Below are 20930 nucleotides of genomic sequence, written 5' to 3'. Positions count from 1 at the left end.
GGGGTCTCACTCTTCATACTGGAAGGGAGGAGGGGGGATTACAGGGGTCTCACTCTGCATACTGGAAGGGAGGAGGGGGTATTACAGGGGTCTCACTCTGCATACTGGAAGGGAGGAGGGGGGATTACAGGGGTCTCACTCTGCATACTGGAAGGGAGGAGGGGGGATTACAGGGGTCTCACTCTGCATACTGGAAGGGAGGAGGGGGGATTACAGGGGTCTCACTCCACATACTGGAAGGGAGGAGGGGGGATTACAGGGGTCTCACTCCACATACTGGAAGGGAGGAGGGGGGATTACAGGGGTCTCACTCTGCACACTGGAAGGGAGGAGGGAGGGGGTCACTCAGGGGTCTCACTCTGCACACTGGAAGGGAAGAGGGGGGATTACAGGGGTCTCACTCTTCATACTGGAAGGGAGGAGGGGGGATTACAGGGGTCTCACTCTGCATACTGGAAGGGAGGAGGGGGTATTACAGGGGTCTCACTCTGCATACTGGAAGGGAGGAGGGGGGATTACAGGGGTCTCACTCTGCATACTGGAAGGGAGGAGGGGGGATTACAGGGGTCTCACTCTGCATACTGGAAGGGAGGAGGGGGGATTACAGGGGTCTCACTCTACATACTGGAAGGGAGGAGGGGGGATTACAGGGGTCTCACTCTGCATACTGGAAGGGATGAGGGGGGATTACAGGGGTCTCACTCTGCATACTGGAAGGGAGGAGGGAGGGGTCAATACTCAGGGGTCTCACTCTGCACACTGGAAGAGGAAGGGGGATTACAGGGGTCTCACTCTACATACTGGAAGGGAGGAGGGAGGGGGGATACTCAGGGGTCTCACTCTACATACTGGAAGGGAGGAGGGGGAATTGCAGGCGTCTCACTCTACATACTGGAAGGGAGGAGGGGGAATTACAGGGGTCTCACTCTATATACTGGAAGGGAGGAGGGGGGATTACAGGGGTCTCACTCTACATACTGGAAGGGAGGAGGGGGTATTACAGGGGTCTCACTTTACATACTGGCAGGGAGGAGGGGGAATTACAGGGGTCTCACTCCACATACTGGAAGGGAGGAGGGGGAATTACAGGGGTCTCACTCTGCACACTGGAAGGGAGGAGGGAGGGGGTCACTCAGGGGTCTCACTCTGCACACTGGAAGGGAGGAGGGGAGATTACAGGGGTCTCACTCTGCACACTGTAACAGAGGAGGGGGGATTACAGGGGTCTCACTCGACATACTGGAAGGGAGAAGGGGCTTACAGGGGTCTCACTCTGCATACTGGAAGGGAGGAGGGGGGATTACAGGGGTCTCACTCTACATACTGGCAGGGAGGAGGGGGAATTACAGGGGTCTCACTCTACATACTGGAAGGGAGGAGGGGGAACTACAAGGGTCTCACTCTTCATACTGGAAGGGAGGAGGGGGAACTACAAGGGTCTCACTCTACATACTGGAAGGGAGGAGGGGGGGATTACAGGGGTCTCACTCTACATACTGGAAGGGAGGGAGGAGGATTACAGGGGTCTCACTCCACATACTGGAAGGGAGGAGGGGGAATTACAGGGGTCTCACTCTACATACTGGAAGGGAGGAGGGAGGGGGTATACTCAGGGGTCTCACTCTACATACTGGAAGGGAGGAGGGGGATTACAGGGGTCTCACTCTACATACTGGAAGGGAGGAGGGAGGGGGTATACTCAGGGGTCTCACTCTACATACTGGAAGGGAGGAGGGGGGATTACAGGGGTCTCACTCTGTATACTGGAAGGGAGGAGGGAGGGGGTATACTCAGGGGTCTCACTCTACATACTGGAAGGGAGGAGGGGGGATTACAGGGGTCTCACTCTACATACTGGAAGGGAGGAGGGGGGATTACAGGGGTCTCACTCCACATACTGGAAGGGAGGAGGGGGAATTACAGGGGTCTCACTCTACATACTGGAAGGGAGGAGGGGGAATTACAGGGGTCTCACTCTACATACTGGAAGGGAGGGAGGAGGATTACAGGGGTCTCACTCTACATACTAGAAGGGAGGAGGGGTGATTACAGGGGTCTCACTACATACTGGAAGGAAGGAGGGAGGGGGTATACTCAGGGGTCTCACTCTACATACTGGAAGGGAGGAGGGGGGATTACAAGGGTCTCACTCTGCATACTGGAAGGAAGGAGGGAGGATTACAGGGGTCTCACTCTACATACTGGAAGGGAGGAGGGGGGTTTACAGGGGTCTCACTCTACATACTGGAAGGAAGGAGGGAGGATTACAGGGGTCTCACTCTACATACTGGAAGGGAGGAGGGGGGATTACAGGGGTCTCACTCTGTATACTGGAAGGGAGGGAGGGGGCAATACTCAGGGGTCTCACTCTACATACTGGAAGGGAGGAGGGGGTATACTCAGGGGTCTCACTCTACATACTGGAAGGGAGGAGGGGGGATTACAGGGGTCTCACTCTACAGACTGGAAGGAAGGAGGGAGGGGGTATACTCAGGGGTCTCAAAGGAGGGGGTATTACAGGGGTCTCACTCTACATACTGGAAGGGAGGATGTCACTCAGGAGTCTCACTCTGCATACTGGAAGGGAGGAGGGGGTATTACAGGGGTCTCACTCTGTATACTGGAAGGGAGGAGGGGGTATTACAGGGGTCTCACTCTGTATACTGGAAGGGAGGAAGGGGGCAATACTCAGGGGTCTCACTCTACATACTGGAAGCGAGGAGGGGGGATTACGGGGGTCTCACTCTACATACTGGAAGGGAGGAGGGGGTATTACAGGGGTCTCACTCTGTATACTGGAAGGGAGGAGGGGGTATTACAGGGGTCTCACTCTGTATACTGGAAGGAGGAGGGGGTATTACAGGTGTCTCACTCTACATACTGGAAGGGAGGAGGGGGTATTTCAGGGGTCTCACTCTGTATACTGGAAGGGAGGAGGGGGTATTACAGGTGTCTCACTCTACATACTGGAAGGGAGGAGGGGTATTACAGGGGTCTCACTCTGTAATACTGGAAGGGAGAGGGGGGATTACAGGTGGTCTCACTCTACATACTGAAGGGAGAAGGGGGGATTACAGGGGTCTCACTCTGCATACTGGAAGGGAGGAGGGGGAATTACAGGGGTCTCACTCTACATACTGGAAGGGAGGAGGGGGGATTACAGGGGTCTCAGTTTACATACTGGAAGGGAGGAGGGGGGATTACAGGGGTCTCACTCTACAAATTGGAAGGGAGGGAGGGGGATTACAGGGGTCTCACTCTACATACTGGAAGGGAGGAGTGGGAATTACAGGGGTCTCACTCTACAAATTGGAAGGGAGGGAGGGGGATTACAGGGGTCTCACTCTACATACTGGAAGGGAGGAGGGGGGATTACAGGGGTCTCACTCTACAAATTGGAAGGGAGGGAGAGGGATTACAGGGTCTCACTCTACATAACTGGAAGGGAGGAGGGGGAATTACAGGTGTCTCACTCTACAAATTGGAAGGGAGGGAGGGGGATTACAGGGGTCTCACTCTACATACTGGAAGGGAGGAGGGGGGATTACAGGGGTCTCACTCTGCATACTGGAAGGGAGGAGGTGGGATTACAGGGTCTCACTCTGTATACTGGAAGGGAGGGAGGGGCAATACTCAGGGGTCTCACTCTACATACTGGAAGGGAGGAGGGGGTATTACAGGGTCTCACTCTACATACTGGAAGGGAGGAGGGGGTATTACAGGGTCTCACTCTACATACTGGAAGGGAGAGAAGGGGGATTACAGGGTCTCAGTCTGCATACTGGAAGGGAGGAGGGAGGATTACAGGGGTCTCACTCTACATACTGGAAGGGAGGAGGGGGTATACTCAGGGTCTCACTCTACATACTGGAAGGGAGGAGGGGGGATTACAGGGGTCTCACTCTACATACTGGAAGGGAGGAGGGGGTATTACAGGGGTCTCACTCCACATACTGGAAGGGAGGAGGGAGGGGGTATACTCAGGGGTCTCACTCTACATACTGGAAGGGAGGAGGGGTATTACAGGGGTCTCACTCTACATACTGGAAGGGAGGAGGGGGTATTCCAGGGGTCTCAACTCTGTATACTGGAAGGGAGGAGGGGGTATTACAGGGGTCTCACTCTACATACTGGAAGGGAGGAGGGGTGATTACAGGGGTCTCACTCTGCATACTGGAAGGGAGGGAGGGGGATTACAGGGTCTCACTCTGTATACTGGAAGGGAGGGAGGGTGCAATACTCAGGGGTCTCACTCTACATACTGGAAGGGAGGGAGGGGATTACAGGGGTCTCACTCTACATACTGGAAGGGAGAAGGGGGGACTACAGGGGTCTCTCTCTGCACACTGGAAGGGAGGAGGGAGGGGGCAATACTCAGGGCTCTCACTCTGCACACTGGAAGGGAGGAGGGAGGGGGGATACTCAGGGGTCTCACTCTACATACTGGAAGGGAGGAGGGGGAATTACAGGGGTCTCACTCTGCACACTGGAAGGGAGGAGGGAGGGGGTCACTCAGGGGTCTCACTCTGCACATCGGAAGGGAGGAGGGGGGATTACAGGGGTCTCACTCTGCACACTGGAAGGGAGGAGGGAGGGGTCACTCAGGGGTCTCACTCTGCACACTGGAAGGGAGGAGGGGGGATTACAGGGGTCTCACTCTGCATACTGGAAGGGAGGAGGGGGGATTACAGGGGTCTCACTCTGCATACTGGAAGGGAGGAGGGGGGATTACAGGGGTCTCACTCTGCATACTGGAAGGGAGGGGGTATTACAGGGTCTCACTGTACATACTGGAAGGGAGGAGGGGGGATTACAGGGGTCTCACTCTACATACTGGAAGGGAGGAGGGGGGATTACAGGGGTCTCACTCTACATACTGGAAGGGAGGAGGGGGGATTACAGGGGTCTCACTCTGCATACTGGAAGGGAGGAGGGAGGAGGTCAATCTCAGGGGTCTCACTCTGCACACTGGAAGAGGAAGGGGGATTACAGGGGGTCTCACTCTACATACTGGAAGGGAGGAGGGAGGGGGATACTCAGGGGTCTCACTCTACATACTGGAAGGGAGGAGGGGGAATTGCAGGGGTCTCACTCTACATACTGGAAGGGAGGAGGGGGTATTACAGGGGTCGCACTTTACATACTGGAAGGGAGGAGGGGGAATTACAGGGGTCTCACTCTATATACTGGAAGGGAGGAGGGGGGATTACAGGGGTCTCACTCTACATACTGGAAGGGAGGAGGGGGGATTACAGGGGTCTCACTCTGTATACTGGAAGGGAGGAGGGGGAATTACAGGGGTCTCACTCCACATACTGGAAGGGAGGAGGGGGAATTACAGGGGTCTCACTCTGCACACTGGAAGGGAGGAGGGAGGGGTCACTCAGGGGTCTCACTCTGCACACTGGAAGGGAGGAGGGGAGATTACAGGGGTCTCACTCTGCACACTGTAACAGAGGAGGGGGGATTACAGCGGTCTCACTCTACATACTGGAAGGGAGAAGGGGGCTTACAGGGGGTCTCACTCTGCATACTGGAAGGGAGGAGGGGGATTACAGGGGTCTCACTCTACATACTGCAGGGAGGAGGGGGAATTACAGGGGTCTCACTCTACCTACTGGAAGGGTAGGAGGGGGGGATTACAGGGGTCTCACTCTTCATACTGGAAGGGAGGAGGGGGAATTACAAGGGTCTCACTCTACATACTGGAAGGGAGGAGGGGGGGATCACAGGGGTCTCACTCTACATACTGGAAGGGAGGGAGGAGGATTACAGGGGTCTCACTCTGCATACTGGAAGGGAGGAGGGGGATTACAGGGGTCTCACTCCACATACTGGAAGGGAGGAGGGGGAATTACAGGGGTCTCACTCTACATACTGGAAGGGAGGGAGGAGGATTACAGGGGTCTCACTCTACATACTAGAAGGGAGGAGGGGGGATTACAAGGGTCTCACTCTGCATACTGGAAGGGAGGAGGTGGGATTACAGGGGTCTCACTCTACATACTGGAAGGGAGGAGGGGTGATTACAGGGGTCTCACTCTGCATACTGGAAGGGAGGGAGGGGGATTACAGGGGTCTCACTCTGTATACTGGAAGGGAGGGAGGGTGCAATACTCAGGGGTCTCACTCTACATACTGGAAGGGAGGAGGGGGGATTACAGGGTCTCACTCTACATACTGGAAGGGAGAAGGGGGGACTACAGGGGTCTCTCTCTGCACACTGGAAGGGAGGAGGGAGGGGGCAATACTCAGGGCTCTCACTCTGCACACTGGAAGGGAGGAGGGAGGGGGCAATACTCAGGGGTCTCACTCTACATACTGGAAGGGAGGAGGGGGGATTACAGGGGTCTCACTCTACATACTGGAAGGGAGAAGGGGGGATTACAGGGGTCTCTCTCTGCACACTGGAAGGGAGGAGGGAGGGGGTATACTCAGGGGTCTCACTCTACATACTGGAAGGGAGGAGGGGGAATTACAGGGGTCTCACTCTGCACACTGGAAGGGAGGAGGGGGTATTACAGGGGTCTCACTGTACATACTGGAAGGGAGGAGGGGGTATTACAGGGGTCTCACTCTACATACTGGAAGGGAGGAGGGAGGGGGTATACTCAGGGGTCTCACTCTACATACTGGAAGGGAGGAGGGGGGGATTACAGGGGTCTCACTCTACATACTGGAAGGGAGGAGGGAGGGGGTATACTCAGGGGTCTCACTCTACATACTGGAAGGGAGGAGGGGGTATTACAGGGGTCTCACTCTACATACTGGAAGGGAGGAGGGGGGATTACGGGGGTCTCACTCTACATACTGGAAGGGAGGAGGGGGTATTACAGGGGTCTCACTCTACATACTGGAAGGGAGGAGGGGGATTACAGGGGTCTCACTCTACATACTGGAAGGGAGGAGGGAGGGGGTATACTCAGGGGTCTCACTCTACATACTGAAGCGAGGAGGGGGATTACGGGGGTCTCACTCTACATACTGGAAGGGAGGAGGGGGTATTACAGGGGTCTCACTCTGTATACTGGAAGGGAGGAGGGGTATTACAGGGGTCTCACTCTACATACTGGAAGGGAGGAGGGGGTATTACAGGGGTCTCACTCTGTATACTGGAAGGGAGGAGGGGGTATTACAGGGGTCTCACTCTGCATACTGGAAGGGAGGAGGTGGTATTACAGGGGTCTCACTCTACATACTGGAAGGGAGGGAGGGGCAATACTCAGGGGTCTCACTCTACATACTGGAAGGAGGAGGGGGTATTACAGGGGTCTCACTCTGCATACTGGAAGGGAGGAGGTGGTATTACAGGGGTCTCACTCTACATACTGGAAGGGAGGGAGGGGGCAATACTCAGGGGTCTCACTCTACATACTGGAAGGGAGGAGGGGGAATTACAGGGGTCTCACTCTGCATACTGGAAGGGAGGAGGGGGTATTACAGGGTCTCACTCTATACTGGAAGGGAGGAGGGGGTATTACAGGGGTCTCACTCTACATACTGGAAGGGAGGAGGGGGAATTACAGGGGTCTCACTCTGCATACTGGAAGGAGGAGGGGGTATTACAGGGGTCTCACTCTATACTGGAAGGGAGGAGGGGGTATTACAGGGGTCTCACTCTACATACTGGAAGGGAGGAGGGGGGATTACAGGGGTCTCACTCTACATACTGGCAGGGAGGGAGGGGAATTACAGGGGTCTCACTCTACATACTGGAAGGGAGGAGGGGGGATTACAGGGGTCTCACTCTTCATACTGGAAGGGAGGAGGGGAATTACAAGGGTCTCACTCTACATACTGGATGGGAGGAGGGGGGGATTACAGGGGTCTCACTCTACATACTGAAGGGAGGGAGGAGGATTACAGGGTCTCACTCCCACATACTGGAAGGGAGGAGGGGGAATTACAGGGGTCTCACTCTGCATACTGGAAGGGAGGAGGGGGTATTACAGGGGTCTCACTCTGTATACTGGAAGGGAGGGAGGAGGATTACAGGGGTCTCACTCTACATACTAGAAGGGAGGAGGGGGGATTACAAGGGTCTCACTCTGCATACTGGAAGGGAGGAGGTGGGATTACAGGGGTCTCACTCTGCACACTGGAACAGGAGGAGGGGGGATTACAGGGGTCTCACTCTACATACTGGAAGGAAGGAGGGAGGGGGTATACTCAGGGGTCTCACTCTACATACTGGAAGGGAGGAGGGGGGATTACAGGGGTCTCACTCTGTATACTGGAAGGGAGGGAGGGGGCAATACTCAGGGGTCTCACTCTACATACTGGAAGGAGGAGGGGGTATACTCAGGGTCTCACTCTACATACTGGAAGGGAGGAGGGGGGATTACAGGGGTCTCACTCTACATACTGGAAGGGAGGAGGGAGGGGGTATACTCAGGGGTCTCACTCTACATACTGGAAGGGAGGAGGGGTATTACAGGGGTCTCACTCTGTATACTGGAAGGAGGGAGGGGGCAATACTCAGGGGTCTCACTCTACATACTGGAAGGGAGGAGGGGTATACTCAGGGGTCTCACTCTACATACTGGAAGGGAGGAGGGGGGATTACAGGGGTCTCACTCTACATACTGGAAGGGAGGAGGGAGGGGGTATACTCAGGGGTCTCACTCTACATACTGGAAGGGAGGAGGGGGTATTACAGGGGTCTCACTCTACATACTGGAAGGGAGGAGGGGGTATTACAGGGGTCTCACTACATACTGGAAGGGAGGAGGGGGTATTACAGGGGTCTCACTCTACATACTGGAAGGGAGGATGTCACTCAGGAGTCTCACTCTGCATACTGGAAGGGAGGAGGGGGTATTACAGGGGTCTCACTCTACATACTGGAAGGGAGGAAGGGGCAATACTCAGGGGTCTCACTCTACATACTGGAAGCGAGGAGGGGGGATTACGGGGGTCTCACTCTACATACTGGAAGGGAGGAGGGGTATTACAGGGGTCTCACTCTGTATACTGGAAGGGAGGAGGGGGTATTACAGGGGTCTCACTCTACATACTGGAAGGGAGGAGGGGGTATTACAGTGGTCTCACTCTGTATACTGGAAAGGGAGGAGGGGGTATTACAGGGGTCCTCACTCTATACTGGAAGGGAGGAGGGGGTATTACAGGGGTCTCACTCTGCATACTGGAAGGGAGGAGGGGGTATTACAGGGGTCTCACTCTACATACTGGAAGGGAGGAGGGGGTATTACAGGTGTCTCACTCTACATACTGGAAGGGAGAAGGGGGGATTACAGGGGTCTCACTCTGTATACTGGAAGGAGGGAGGGGGTATTACAGGGTCTCACTCTATACTGGAAGGGAGGAGGGGGGTATTACAGGGTCTCACTCTACATACTGGAAGGGAGGAGGGGGATTACAGGGGTCTCACTCTACATACTGGAAGGGAGAAGGGGGGATTACAGGGGTCTCACTCTACATACTGGAAGGGAGGAGGGGTAACTCAGGGGTCTCACTCTGCATACTGGAAGGGAGGAGGGGGGATTACAGGGGTCTCACTCTGCATACTGGAAGGGAGGAGGGGAATGACAGGGGCTCACTCTACATACTGGAACAGAGGAGGGTGGATTACAGGGGTCTCACTCTGCACACTGGAACAGAGGAGGGGGGGGGGGATGCTCAGGGGTCTCACTCTGCATACTGGAAGGGAGGAGGGAGGGGGGATACTCAGGGGTCTCACTCTACACACTGGAACAGAGGAGGGTGGATTACAGGGGTCTCACTCTGCACACTGGAACAGAGGAGGGGGGATTACAGGGGTCTCACTCTGCATACGGGAAAGGAGGAGAGGGTAACAGGGGCCTCACTCTGCATACTGAAAGGGAGGAACTGTGTACCCTCTGTATTTGTTTATGTTTGTGCAGGAGAAACGACACTCCAGTCACCCTGTGTGTGGGGAGGGTGGCAGAAAGGGTAGAAACGTTAAGGTTCTAAGGATGCTGGGGGCAATTGATACAGCTGGTAGCATCTTGACGTGGTCATGCTCTGCCTCTCTGTGTTAGCCAAGATGGGCAATGCCATGGCACGCCACATAGTTGATCCGTGTTAGCACCTGATGTACCCATCAACACCAATCCCTGCCCTGTTAAGAAGCTTCGCATTAATGAAGGATACAACTTCATTCATCACATAGAAATGGGTCAGGCTCATCCGACATTGTGTGATCCACTTCTCCTGATCATTCCTATGCGCCGGAGGCAAGATCAACAGGCAGGTGCGGTCCCAGTCGTGAGCAGAAGCCCCCAAGGTGAGGTCGCAGTGCATCCACAGGCCCCACTTGACATGCCATCGGATGTCAGAGCACCAGTGTCAGAGGCGACTGCACATATAGAGAGGGTGGGGACACAACTCACTGCCCTGCTCAACAATGACCTGCAGCCCATGGGCTTCGGTGGACATCCTATGCCTGCGGTCCTCACAGTGGCAGCAACTCTTAAGGTTGATGCCTCTGCAGCTTTTCAGGGGCCCGCCGGAGACCTTTGTGGGGTCACACAGTCAGCAGTGCACCGCTGCACGTGGGAGGACACTGTTGCCCTGCACTGGAGAGCCAGTGAGTATGTCCGCTTCAGGACGGACCCTCACAGCCAGACCCAGAGGGCCATTGGTCTCGGCACCATTGCCGGAGAACCACAGTCCTCAGGGTCCATAGACTGCGCCCATCAGGCAGACGTTGCAATGAAAGGAATTCTCTCCATCTCGGTGCAGCTGGTTTTTCATCACTGGAGAGGCTTCATACAAATCTGTGACCGCTTCTCAGGCACCTGGGTCTTGCGCCAGTCCCAGCTGCCAGTGAACTGTCTCAGATGGAGGGGTGGCTTCTTGGAGATAAGGGCTATCCCTTGCAGACATGGCTCCGACTCCAGTGAGAGACCTCACCACTGCTGCAGAGAGGAGAGATACAACGAGAGCCATTGAGCTACAAGAACCGCCACTGAGCAGGCTATCTGCATGTTCTAAATGCACTCCCGATGCCTGGAGACATAGGGTGGTGTCCTGTACAACAGACCAAAAAGGGCATGACCTTTCTTTCCTGCTCGCGGTGGTCTGCACAAATACACACCCAATAGGGGGCATGCCTGGAATTATGAGGAGAGACGTCAACTGCATTCATCCTCAATCAATGAGGAACTATAACAGGAAGGTGTATGGGAGAGCAGATGTCACCCAGGCTCAGCATGCAGGGCCAGCAGCGATCTAGAGATGAACACAGTGCCTTAGCAGACAAAGGCTCTCTGCTCCATATGAGCCGACACGAGTTCTGGAAGCAACACCTCGGCCTCGTTCACCTGCTGTGCACCAGTCCACATCTGCTGCACGTCGGTGTGAACCATTACAGCCAGCAGCTGACTGAGCCAACTTCCACGTCACTGCGTCCGTTGAGAGGCTCACGTGTTATGGTGGCATGGCAATGAGTCGACTGCATACGTTAGCGTTCCTGGAGGGTCCAACGGAGCAAGGGATGTGACATTGGCGCCACATGCTGGCACACATCATGCACACAGGCAAACAGGACACACATGTTGGCGAATAAGATTTAGTGCAATGATTATTTACATTGCTGTGACACCCGTGCATTCCCATTTGTGTCAGTGTGCTCTCTGTAAACACTTGCGAGTGCCCCTTCTCGGTGCAATCTCTGCGCTAACAGCCTGACTGGAGGAAGGCTGCTGATCTGATTGCCCTTTGGCTGTGGATGACTTTGGTGCTCATAACCTGTGCACACGAGGCCTAGAGGGCCCCAGCTGGCTGGGGCAGTGCTCGTTCATCCCCTTCCGGCATTGGGCCCTTTGACACTGGACGGCCCCACGGCTCCTCACCTTCTTTGCCCTCTCCAGCCAGACTGCCTTGTTCAGGCGGGAGCGGGAGGGCCTCTTCTTACCATCACTGGTGAAAAGGACCTCCCGCGTTTCCTGTACTGCCCGGAGGAGAGTGAGCAGGGAGGTTTCACTGCACTGTGGGGCCAACCTAGAGCGTCCCTCTTTCATCGTCGGCCTTTGGTGTGACCCTTTAAATGCAAAGGTGACTGCACCGTGTAACTGCTCTAACTTCTGGCTGCAAGGTTTGTCTTGCACATGTTTGAAAACCAATGCAGGACTAGTGAGGAAATCTGTGCTGTTTTATTTTTATTTAGAGATACATGGTTTTTCAACTATTACACATCGACACATGTTCACGAACACTTTGCTTCTGCAGCAGCTGATCATATTTATTGGTGTAATATTTCTGGTTGGCAATGCAATTAGAATATGAACATATTTTCCCTTTTTTTTTAAAACAAAGATTGTTTAATTGCAGTTACATGTATTGTCACATAACGGTTAGCAGAGAAATGAATACAGAGTCTAAATGCATATTAGTCTGCGGCTTTTCACAGTCAGATGATTAGAAGCCCATAATATGTAAATATTCTTCAGTTATGGTTTTATTTCTGATGTGTATTTGCCTTTTACGGTACATTTAAGTATCACGTCCTGGAATGTGCAAAATTAAGATTATTCACCCTGGTGCGGCATGCCTCCAAGAAGCAATGTAACACTTGAGTGGAAGAAGAGGATCGCAACTTCACAGGACACTGGGACACAGCAGGGTAAGTATGTGGCAGGAAAGCGGAAAGTGCTGGGGAAACTCAGCAGGTTTGGCAGCCTCTGTGGAGAGAGAAGCAGAGTTAACTTTCAGGGCTGTGAACTTGGTCAAGTTAACTCTGCTTCTCTCTCCACAGATGCTGCCTGAGCTGCTGAGTTTCTGCAGCACTTTCTGCTTTGCTGCCAGATTGACAGCAGCCCCACTCTTCAGCTGTCAGGTAAGTATTGCTTTGACAGCCGTCAGGAAGCAGGTGCTGGGACGCTGAAAATAGGGCCGCAGCACCTGCTGCACAACTGTCAAAAGGTATCCCACTGAGCCGAATGTCCCGCCTCTTCCCACGTAATATGGTGGGGTTGGGGGGGGTGGGTGGCTCGGTGCAGTGATGTTAATGAGCCCCCGCGCAAAATATTGCGGCGGACGCTGAATGCGGGCACCCTGCCGAATTTAAAGGGTGACGCCGTGCAGCGCGATGACCGAATAAAATTCAGCCATTATCCCAATCACTCCCCAGACCCATTAACCCATTCACCCACCACATTAACCCATTCCCCAACGCATTAAGCCATACACCAGACACATTAATTCATTTACCCACCACATTAACCCACTCACCCACAACATTAACCCATTCACAATAAACAGTGAACACAGGAGTTTCCCAAACACATTCACTATGAACAGTGAAAGGAGACGTCTCAGTAGACACAGTAACACTCAAGAGGATGAGCTCATGAAATGCTTTCCAAACTGTTTTCCAGAACTATATGTGAAGATCCAACTAGCGAACAGACTATTTTAAGTCTAGTACAGTGTAACAAGGCAGCATTTATAACCTTGCAAGATATGAGCTCATGGTGTTGGGGGTAATATATTAGCATGGAGAGCAGTTTGGCTAACTAATAGGAAACAGAGAATTGGGATAAATGAATCATTTTCATGTCGGCAAACTGTAACTAGTGGGGTGCCACAGGGATCAATGCTGGGGCCTCAACTGTTTACAATTCATATCAATGACGTGGTTGAAGGGACCGAGTGTATTGTAGTCAAATTTGCTGACAATACAAAGATAGGTAAGAAAGCAAGTTGTGAGGGGGACAGAGAGAGTCTGCAGAGGCATATCGATACGTTAAGTGAGTGGGCAAAAAATTGGCAGATGGAGTATGATGTGGGAAAATTGAGAGGTTGTTCACTTTGGTGAGAAGAATGGAAAAGCAAAATATTATTTAAATGGAGAGAGACTGCAAAATGCTGCATTATAGAGGGAACTGAGTGGCCTCATACATGAATGACAAAAAAATAGCATGCAGGTACAGCAAGTAATCAGGGCAGCAAATGGAATTTAGGCCTTTATTGCAAAGGGGATGGAATATAAAAGTAGGGCAGTCTTGCTACAACTGTACAGAGCATTGGTGAGACCACACCTAGAGTAATGTGTACAGTTTTGGTCTCCTTATTTAAGGGGGGGGGATAGGCTTGCATTGGACGCAGTTCAGAGAAGATTCACTCGACTGATTCCTGAGATGAAGGGGTTATCTTATGAGGAAAGATTGAGCAGGTCGAGCTCATTGGAGTTTCGAAGAATGAGAAATGATATTATTGAAACATATAAGATTCTGAGGGGCCTTGACAGGGTAGATGCTGAGAGGATGTTTCTCCTCGTGGGGGAATCTAGAACTAGGGGGGACAGTTTCAGAATAAGGGGTCTCCCATTTAAGATGGAATTTCTTCTCTGAGAGGGTCATTAATCTTTGGAATTCTCTAGCCCAGAGAGCATTAGTATTAGTAAGAAGGTTATATTGGAGAAATTAATGGGGCTGAAGGTTGATAAGTCCCCAGGACCTGATATTCTACATCCCAGAGTGTTGAAAGAGGTAGCTATAATGGAGGCATTGGTGATCATTTTCCAAAAGTCTATAGATTCTGGAGCAGCTCCTGCAGATTGGAAGGTCGCAAATGTCAGCCCACTATTTAAAAAGGGAGGGAGAGAGAAAACAGGGAATTACAGACCTGTTAGCCTTACATCAGTCATTGGGAAAAGGCTAGAATCTCTTCTAAAGGATATGATAAATGGACACTTGGATAATAATGATCTGATTGGGCATAGTCAACATGGATTTATGAATGGGAAATCATGTTTGATGAACCTGGAGTTTTTTGAGGATGTTACGAACAGAATTGATAAAGGGGAGTCAGTGGATATGGTATACTTAGATTTTCAGAAGGCTTTTGATAAGTACCCCACAGGAGGTTGGTTAGCAAAATTAAAGCACATGGGATAGGAGGTAATATACTGGCTTGGATTAAGGATTTGTTAACAGGCAGAAAGCAGAGAGTAGGAATAAACAGGTGATTCTCATGTTGGCAGGCTGTGACTAGTGGGGTACAGCAGGGATCAGTGTTTGGGCCCCAGCTGTTCATAATGTATGTCAATGATTTGGATGTGGGGACCAAATGTAGTATTTCCAAGTTCGTGGATGACACAAAACTAGGTGGGAATGTGCGTTGTGAGGAAGATGCAAAGCTGCTTCAAGAGGATTTGAACAGACTTAGTGAGTGGGCAAGAATGTGGCAGATGGAATACAATGTGGAAAAATGTGAGGTTATCCACTTTGGTAGCAGAGTATTTCTTAAATGGTAATAGATTAGAAAGTAGATTAGATGTACGAAGGAACCTGGGTGTCCTTGTCAGTAAGTCACTGAAAGCTAACATACAGGTCGAGCAAGCAATTAAGAAGGCTAATGGTATGTTTGCTTTTATCACAAGAGGATTTGCGTACAGGAGTAGTGATGTCTTGTTTCAATTGTATAGAACCTTGATTAGACCGCACTTGGAGTACTGTGTGCAGTTTTGGTCCCCTTATCTTAGGAAGGATATTATTGCTATAGAGGGAGTGCAACGAAGGGTCACCAGACTTGTTCCCGTGATGGTGGGACTGTCCTATGAAGAGAGATTGGGGAAACTGGGCCTGTATTGTCTAGAGTTTCGAAGAATGAGAGGTGATCTCATTGAAGCCTACAAAATACTTAATAGGGTAAATGGTTGGGAAGTCTAGAACCAGGGGATACAATTTCAAAATAAGGGGGAAGCCACTTAGGACAGAGATGAGGAGAAATTTCTTTACTCAGTGGGTTGTGAATCTTTGGAATTCTCTACCCCAGAGGGCTGCGGAAGCTCATTCATTGAGTATGTTTAAAGCAGAGATTGACAGATTTCTAAATACAAATGACATAAGGGGATATGAGGATGGTGTGGGGAAACGACATTGAAGTGGATGATCAGCCATGATCTTACTGAATGGCAGGGCAGGCTCGATGGGCTGTGTGGCCTCCTCCAGCCCCCATGTTCCTGTCACTTCCACGTTGGCAGTTTGTAACTAGTGAAGTATCGCAGGGATCAGTGCTTGAGCCTCAGCTATTTACAATCTATAGATGAGAAGGCCGAGTGTAATGCACCCAAATTTGCTGATGATACAAGGCCAGGTGAGGAGGAGGACACCATAGGGTCTGCAAAGGACTACAGTTAGGTTAAGTTTCTTTCTTTTGGGCCTCCTTATCTCGAGAGACAATGGATACGCGCCTGGAGGTGGTCAGTGGTTTGTGAAGCAGCGCCTGGAGTGGCTATAAAGGCCAATTCTGGAGTGACAGGCTCTTCCACAGGTGCTGCAGAGAAATTTGTTTGTTGGGGCTGTTGCACAGTTGGCTCTCCCCTTGCGCCTCTGTCTTTTTTCCTGCCAACTACTAAGTCTCTTCGACTCGCCACAATTTAGCCCTGTCTTTATGGCTGCCCGCCAGCTCTGGCGAATGCTGGCAACTGACTCCCACGACTTGTGATCAATGTCACACGATTTCATGTCGCGTTTGCAGACGTCTTTATAACGGAGACATGGACGGCCGGTGGGTCTGATACCAGTGGCGAGCTCGCTGTACAATGTGTCTTTGGGGATCCTGCCATCTTCCATGCGGCTCACATGGCCAAGCCAAGTGAGTGGGGAAGAAGGTGGCAGATGGAGTATAAAGTGGATCATTTTGTGAAGTTATTCACTTTGGCAGGAATAGAAAGGCAGAATATTTTTAAAAGACGAGAGACTGGTAAATATTGATGTGCAGAGGGATTTGGGTGTGCTTGTGCACGTAGCACAGGAAATTAACATGCAGGTACAGCTTGGGCGTTGCAGCAGAACATTAAGGAAGCCTTGCTGCTATTAAATAGTGCTTTGGTGAGACCATTTACTTCCTGACTTAAGGAAGGATATACTTACGTTAAAGAGGTTACAACAAAGGTTCACGAGACTGGGATGAGAGGGTTGTCCGACTCGCAGAGATTGAGCAGAATGGGTCTATGTTCTCTGGAGTTTAGAGGAATGAGAGGTGATCTCTTTGAAACATATAAAATTCTGAGGGGGGTTTGACAGAGAAGACACTGAGAGGCTGTTTACCCCCCCCCCCCCCCCCGGCAGGAGAGTCTAGAACACGGGGGTCACAGTCTCAGTATAAGGGGTCGGCCATTTCAGACAGAGATGAGGAGAAATGTCTCCACTCAGAGGGCTGTGAATTTTCTGAATTCTCTACCGCCGGTTGCTGTGGATGTTCAGTATATTCAAGACTGAGAGTGATAGAGTTTTAAGGCAGAAAGGGAAGTGAGGGATATGGAGATAGGGCGGGAAAGTAGAATTAAAGAGAAAAAAAATGACTTTGCAATTCCTACATGACAATACACTTCAAAACTACTTCATTGGTTGTAAAATGCTGTGAGGCGTCCAGTTGTTGTGAAAAGTGATACATAAATGCAAGTTTTTGTTATAGACACCTTTCACAACTTTAGCCAATGAGGTGCAGCCCACTAGTAATGTAGGGAATGCAGCAGTCAATTTCCACACAGCATCTCACAAACATCAAATCATAATATGATGTGCACTGAGGGATCAATATCGGCCAGGACGCCAGAGATAAAAACTCTGCAGCACTCCCTCACCTGTTGCACTCAAGCCTCAATTTTTGCGCTCAGGTCCAGTGGGATTTGAACCCACAACCTTCTGACTCAGAGGCAAAAGTGAGCCACATTTTGAGGGAGAAGACCAGGCATTATCTTATTGGTCTTCTCATGCTCCTACTTCTTATTTTCTTATCTACTACAGTGAACAGGGGAGTTTCCCCAAACATATTGACCCATCCACCAAACACATTAAGCCAACAACTATCAACAGTGAACAGAGCAATAACATCACTGGGAGTAATGCCACAGGAGATGTGGTAATCGGTGTAGATAATTGTGAAATGTGCCTTTAAACAGTGGGTATGACATTAACCTAAGCTGCGCACGGGAAGCTGGTGGGATCGGTGGAACCCGATTCAAAACTGCACTGAACTTAACGGAGTGTAAAAGCAGGTGGGATGCGGAACCTCCTCCCATTCTTGTCCTACTGAGTTCTCCGCTGTGCAGGTTCAGGAGAAATGACCGCTGCCTTTCTATCACCAGATACTTGCACTTCCTAACACCTTCCCTTTGCCCCCATCACAGTTTCCTCACGCGTTCTTCATTTTGCAGCTGTCACTCTGTCTCTACCTCTCTCTCTCAGATTTGCCCATTGGGGTTCAGAGTCAACCACCAGCTCAATCCCTGCAATCTTCCTTCGCCAGCCTTGTTGGCAAGTCTGTCACTCAGCTGGTTGAGGTGCATGTGTGCTTTGTTTTATGGGATAATGGGCGCAACTGACTGCCCACCCCTAATTGCCCTTGAACTGAGTGGTTTGCTCGGCCATTTAACAGTCAACCACATTGCTGTGGGTCTGGAGTCATAGGTAAGTACATCTTACCTTCTATAAAGTACATTAATGAAGCAGATGGTTTTTTTTTAACAACAATCAACAATGGCTGCATGATCACCATTAGACTAGTTTTTAATGCCAGATTTATTAATGGCATTCAAATTTCACCATCTGCCACGGTGGGATTTGAACCCATGTCCCCAGAGCATGCGCCTGGGCTCTGAATTACTAGTCCAGTGACATTACCACTACACCACCCCCTCCCCTGTTGGCTTGTATAATGTGTGTTTGTGTGTGTGTGGCCCAGGCTGTGGTGAGATGATCGTAGCCACAGCTGAGCAAGAGGGGAACCGCACAGAGCTTGAGAGAAGTCAGTTGGTCACCCCTTATGCTAAATAACATGAGCTCCGTTGAGTACATGAGGCACCATACAATACCTGATGCCCTAGCTTTAGAATGACAGCATCCAAACATGACTGATGATAACATGACCTGGGTATATTACACAGTGCTGGGGGGGGGGGGCCGGGGGTGTCATCAACTGGTGCTCCTCAAGCCCCATCTGTCTTCCCCGTACACTTGACTCTGTATATCGAGCCTGTCAATTCTTCTTCACCCTCACTCTTCCCTCCTTTCTTCCTGCGTGTTCTTTAATCCCCCCGATTCCAATCCCTGCACGCCCTCTCCCCTCAACATCCGCAAGACAACAGAAGCTGCCCGTGCAGGGAGCACTGGTGGTTGAGGAGTGAACAGGAGATGGGACACGGTTAAACAGGGTGAGCACCTTGGTTACAGAGTGAACCAAGCAATACCATCTGTGCACATTAATCCATGCACGACACAAGGAGTGACCAGAGAAGTTTCACTCTCTTAACAAACGCACTGTGAACAGAAAACAGAGGAGTTTCTGTTCTTACAGTAAAGCAATATACAGGACCCATAAATATCCAGTAGATATTGAGATAACAAAACCCGAGAGCTGAAAGAAAGGTTGACAGCTCCCTCCTGCGCTGAGGATGAGGCAGAGGATGAAGTTAACTTGCAAGTACTCACGTATATTCTCACAGTCTCATCTGCTTTGGGTCTGAGATTCCGGCCCAGCTCAATGCAGCTCTTTAAGGTCTCGATCAAAGTGTTCCTGTGAACCCGGGCTGTCCCCAGCAACGATCGAGCTGCCATCGCCCCTTGCCTGTCTCTCGTCAGTGCTTGTGTGTTTGTGTGTATGTGTGCGGAGAGAGTGAGTGGGTGAGCGTGTTTAAATGTGCATGCGAGTGAGTGAATGAAAGCATAAGACTGCCCTTTGCTTTTTACAGGCACAGGATGCATGCTGTGGTGATGCTTTGGATTCCATTAAACACCCACCACCACCCCCCCCCCCCACCCCCCTCGGGCACCCCCACGAATGATATCATCCAGGCAGTCCCAAATCCTGGAGCACGGAGCAGGGAATCCGGATTCTTTGAATTCTTATGACCATCAGCAGGAACAACCACACTGAAGCTGCATTTCCTGGGCGGTTTTTAACGATCTGTGCTGAGTGTAAACGATGGATTTATGATGCATTTTGCTGGGAAGAATAAAAAGACTACAATCTCCTTGGATAAAACAACTAGGGGCGGCACAGTGGTTAGCACTGCAGCCTCACAGCTCCAGCGACCCGGGTTCAATTCTGGGTACTGCCTGTGTGGAGTTTGCAAGTTCTCCCTGTGTCTGCATGGGTTTCCTCCGGGTGCTCCGGTTTCCTCCCACAAGTCAAAAGACTTGCAGGTTGGTAGGTAAATTGGCCATTATAAAATTGTCCCTAGTATAGGTAGGTGGTAGGGAAATATAGGGAAAGGTGGGGATGTGGTAGGAATATGGGATTCGTGTAGGATTGGTATAAATGGGTGGTTGATGGTCGGCACAGACTCGGTGGGCCGAAGGGCCTGTTTCAGTGCTGTATCTCTAAACTAAACTAAACTAAATCTAAATGGGGTTGGAGAGCACAGAGATCTGGGGTGTTACCGACACTAAAATCACTAAGTAGCAACGCAGGTTAATAAGACCACAGAACAAAAAGCAAGCAAAGCAGCGGGGTTCATTTCCAGAGGCATAGCATTAACATGCAGAGAAGTCATGTTAAACATGCATTGGTTAAACTGAACTCAGGAGTTACTGTGTACAGTTCTGGTCTCCATATCACACTGGGAGTTACTGTGAACAGTTCTGGTCTCCATATCACACTGGGAGTTACTGCGCACAGTTCTGGTCTCCATATCACACTGGGAGTTACTGTGCACAGTTCTAGTCTCCATATCACACTGGGAATTACTGTGTACATTTCTAGTCTCCATATCACACTGGGAATTACTGTGTACATTTCTAGTCTCCATATCACACTGGGAGTTACTGTGCACAGTTCTAGTCTCCATATTACACTGGGAATTACTGTGTACAGTTCTGGTCTCCATATCACACTGGGAGTTACTGTGAACAGTTCTGGTCTCCATATCACACTGGGAGTTACTGTGTACAGTTCTGGTCTCTCCATATCACACTGGGAGTTACTGTGTACAGTTCTGG

General features: G+C 51.1%; 1 protein-coding gene across 1 annotated transcript in view; it reads right to left on the bottom strand.

Moving 5' to 3' along the window:
* The window catches only part of LOC137385101 (ciliary neurotrophic factor-like), an 84741-nt gene extending 65029 nt beyond the window's left edge, over positions 1-19712 (bottom strand). The window contains exon 1 of the mRNA XM_068059866.1: positions 19422-19712. Coding sequence (XP_067915967.1) covers positions 19422-19694 — 273 coding nt within the window. The 5' untranslated portion in view covers positions 19695-19712. The remainder of the gene's footprint in view (positions 1-19421) is intronic.
* Positions 19713-20930: the final 1218 nt, after the last annotated feature.

Source organism: Heterodontus francisci, chromosome 28 (assembly GCF_036365525.1).
Source record: "Heterodontus francisci isolate sHetFra1 chromosome 28, sHetFra1.hap1, whole genome shotgun sequence".
NCBI lineage: Eukaryota > Metazoa > Chordata > Chondrichthyes > Heterodontiformes > Heterodontidae > Heterodontus > Heterodontus francisci.
The sequence above is the reverse complement of the archived record's forward strand: the minus strand, read 5'-3'. Positions and strand labels throughout refer to the sequence as shown.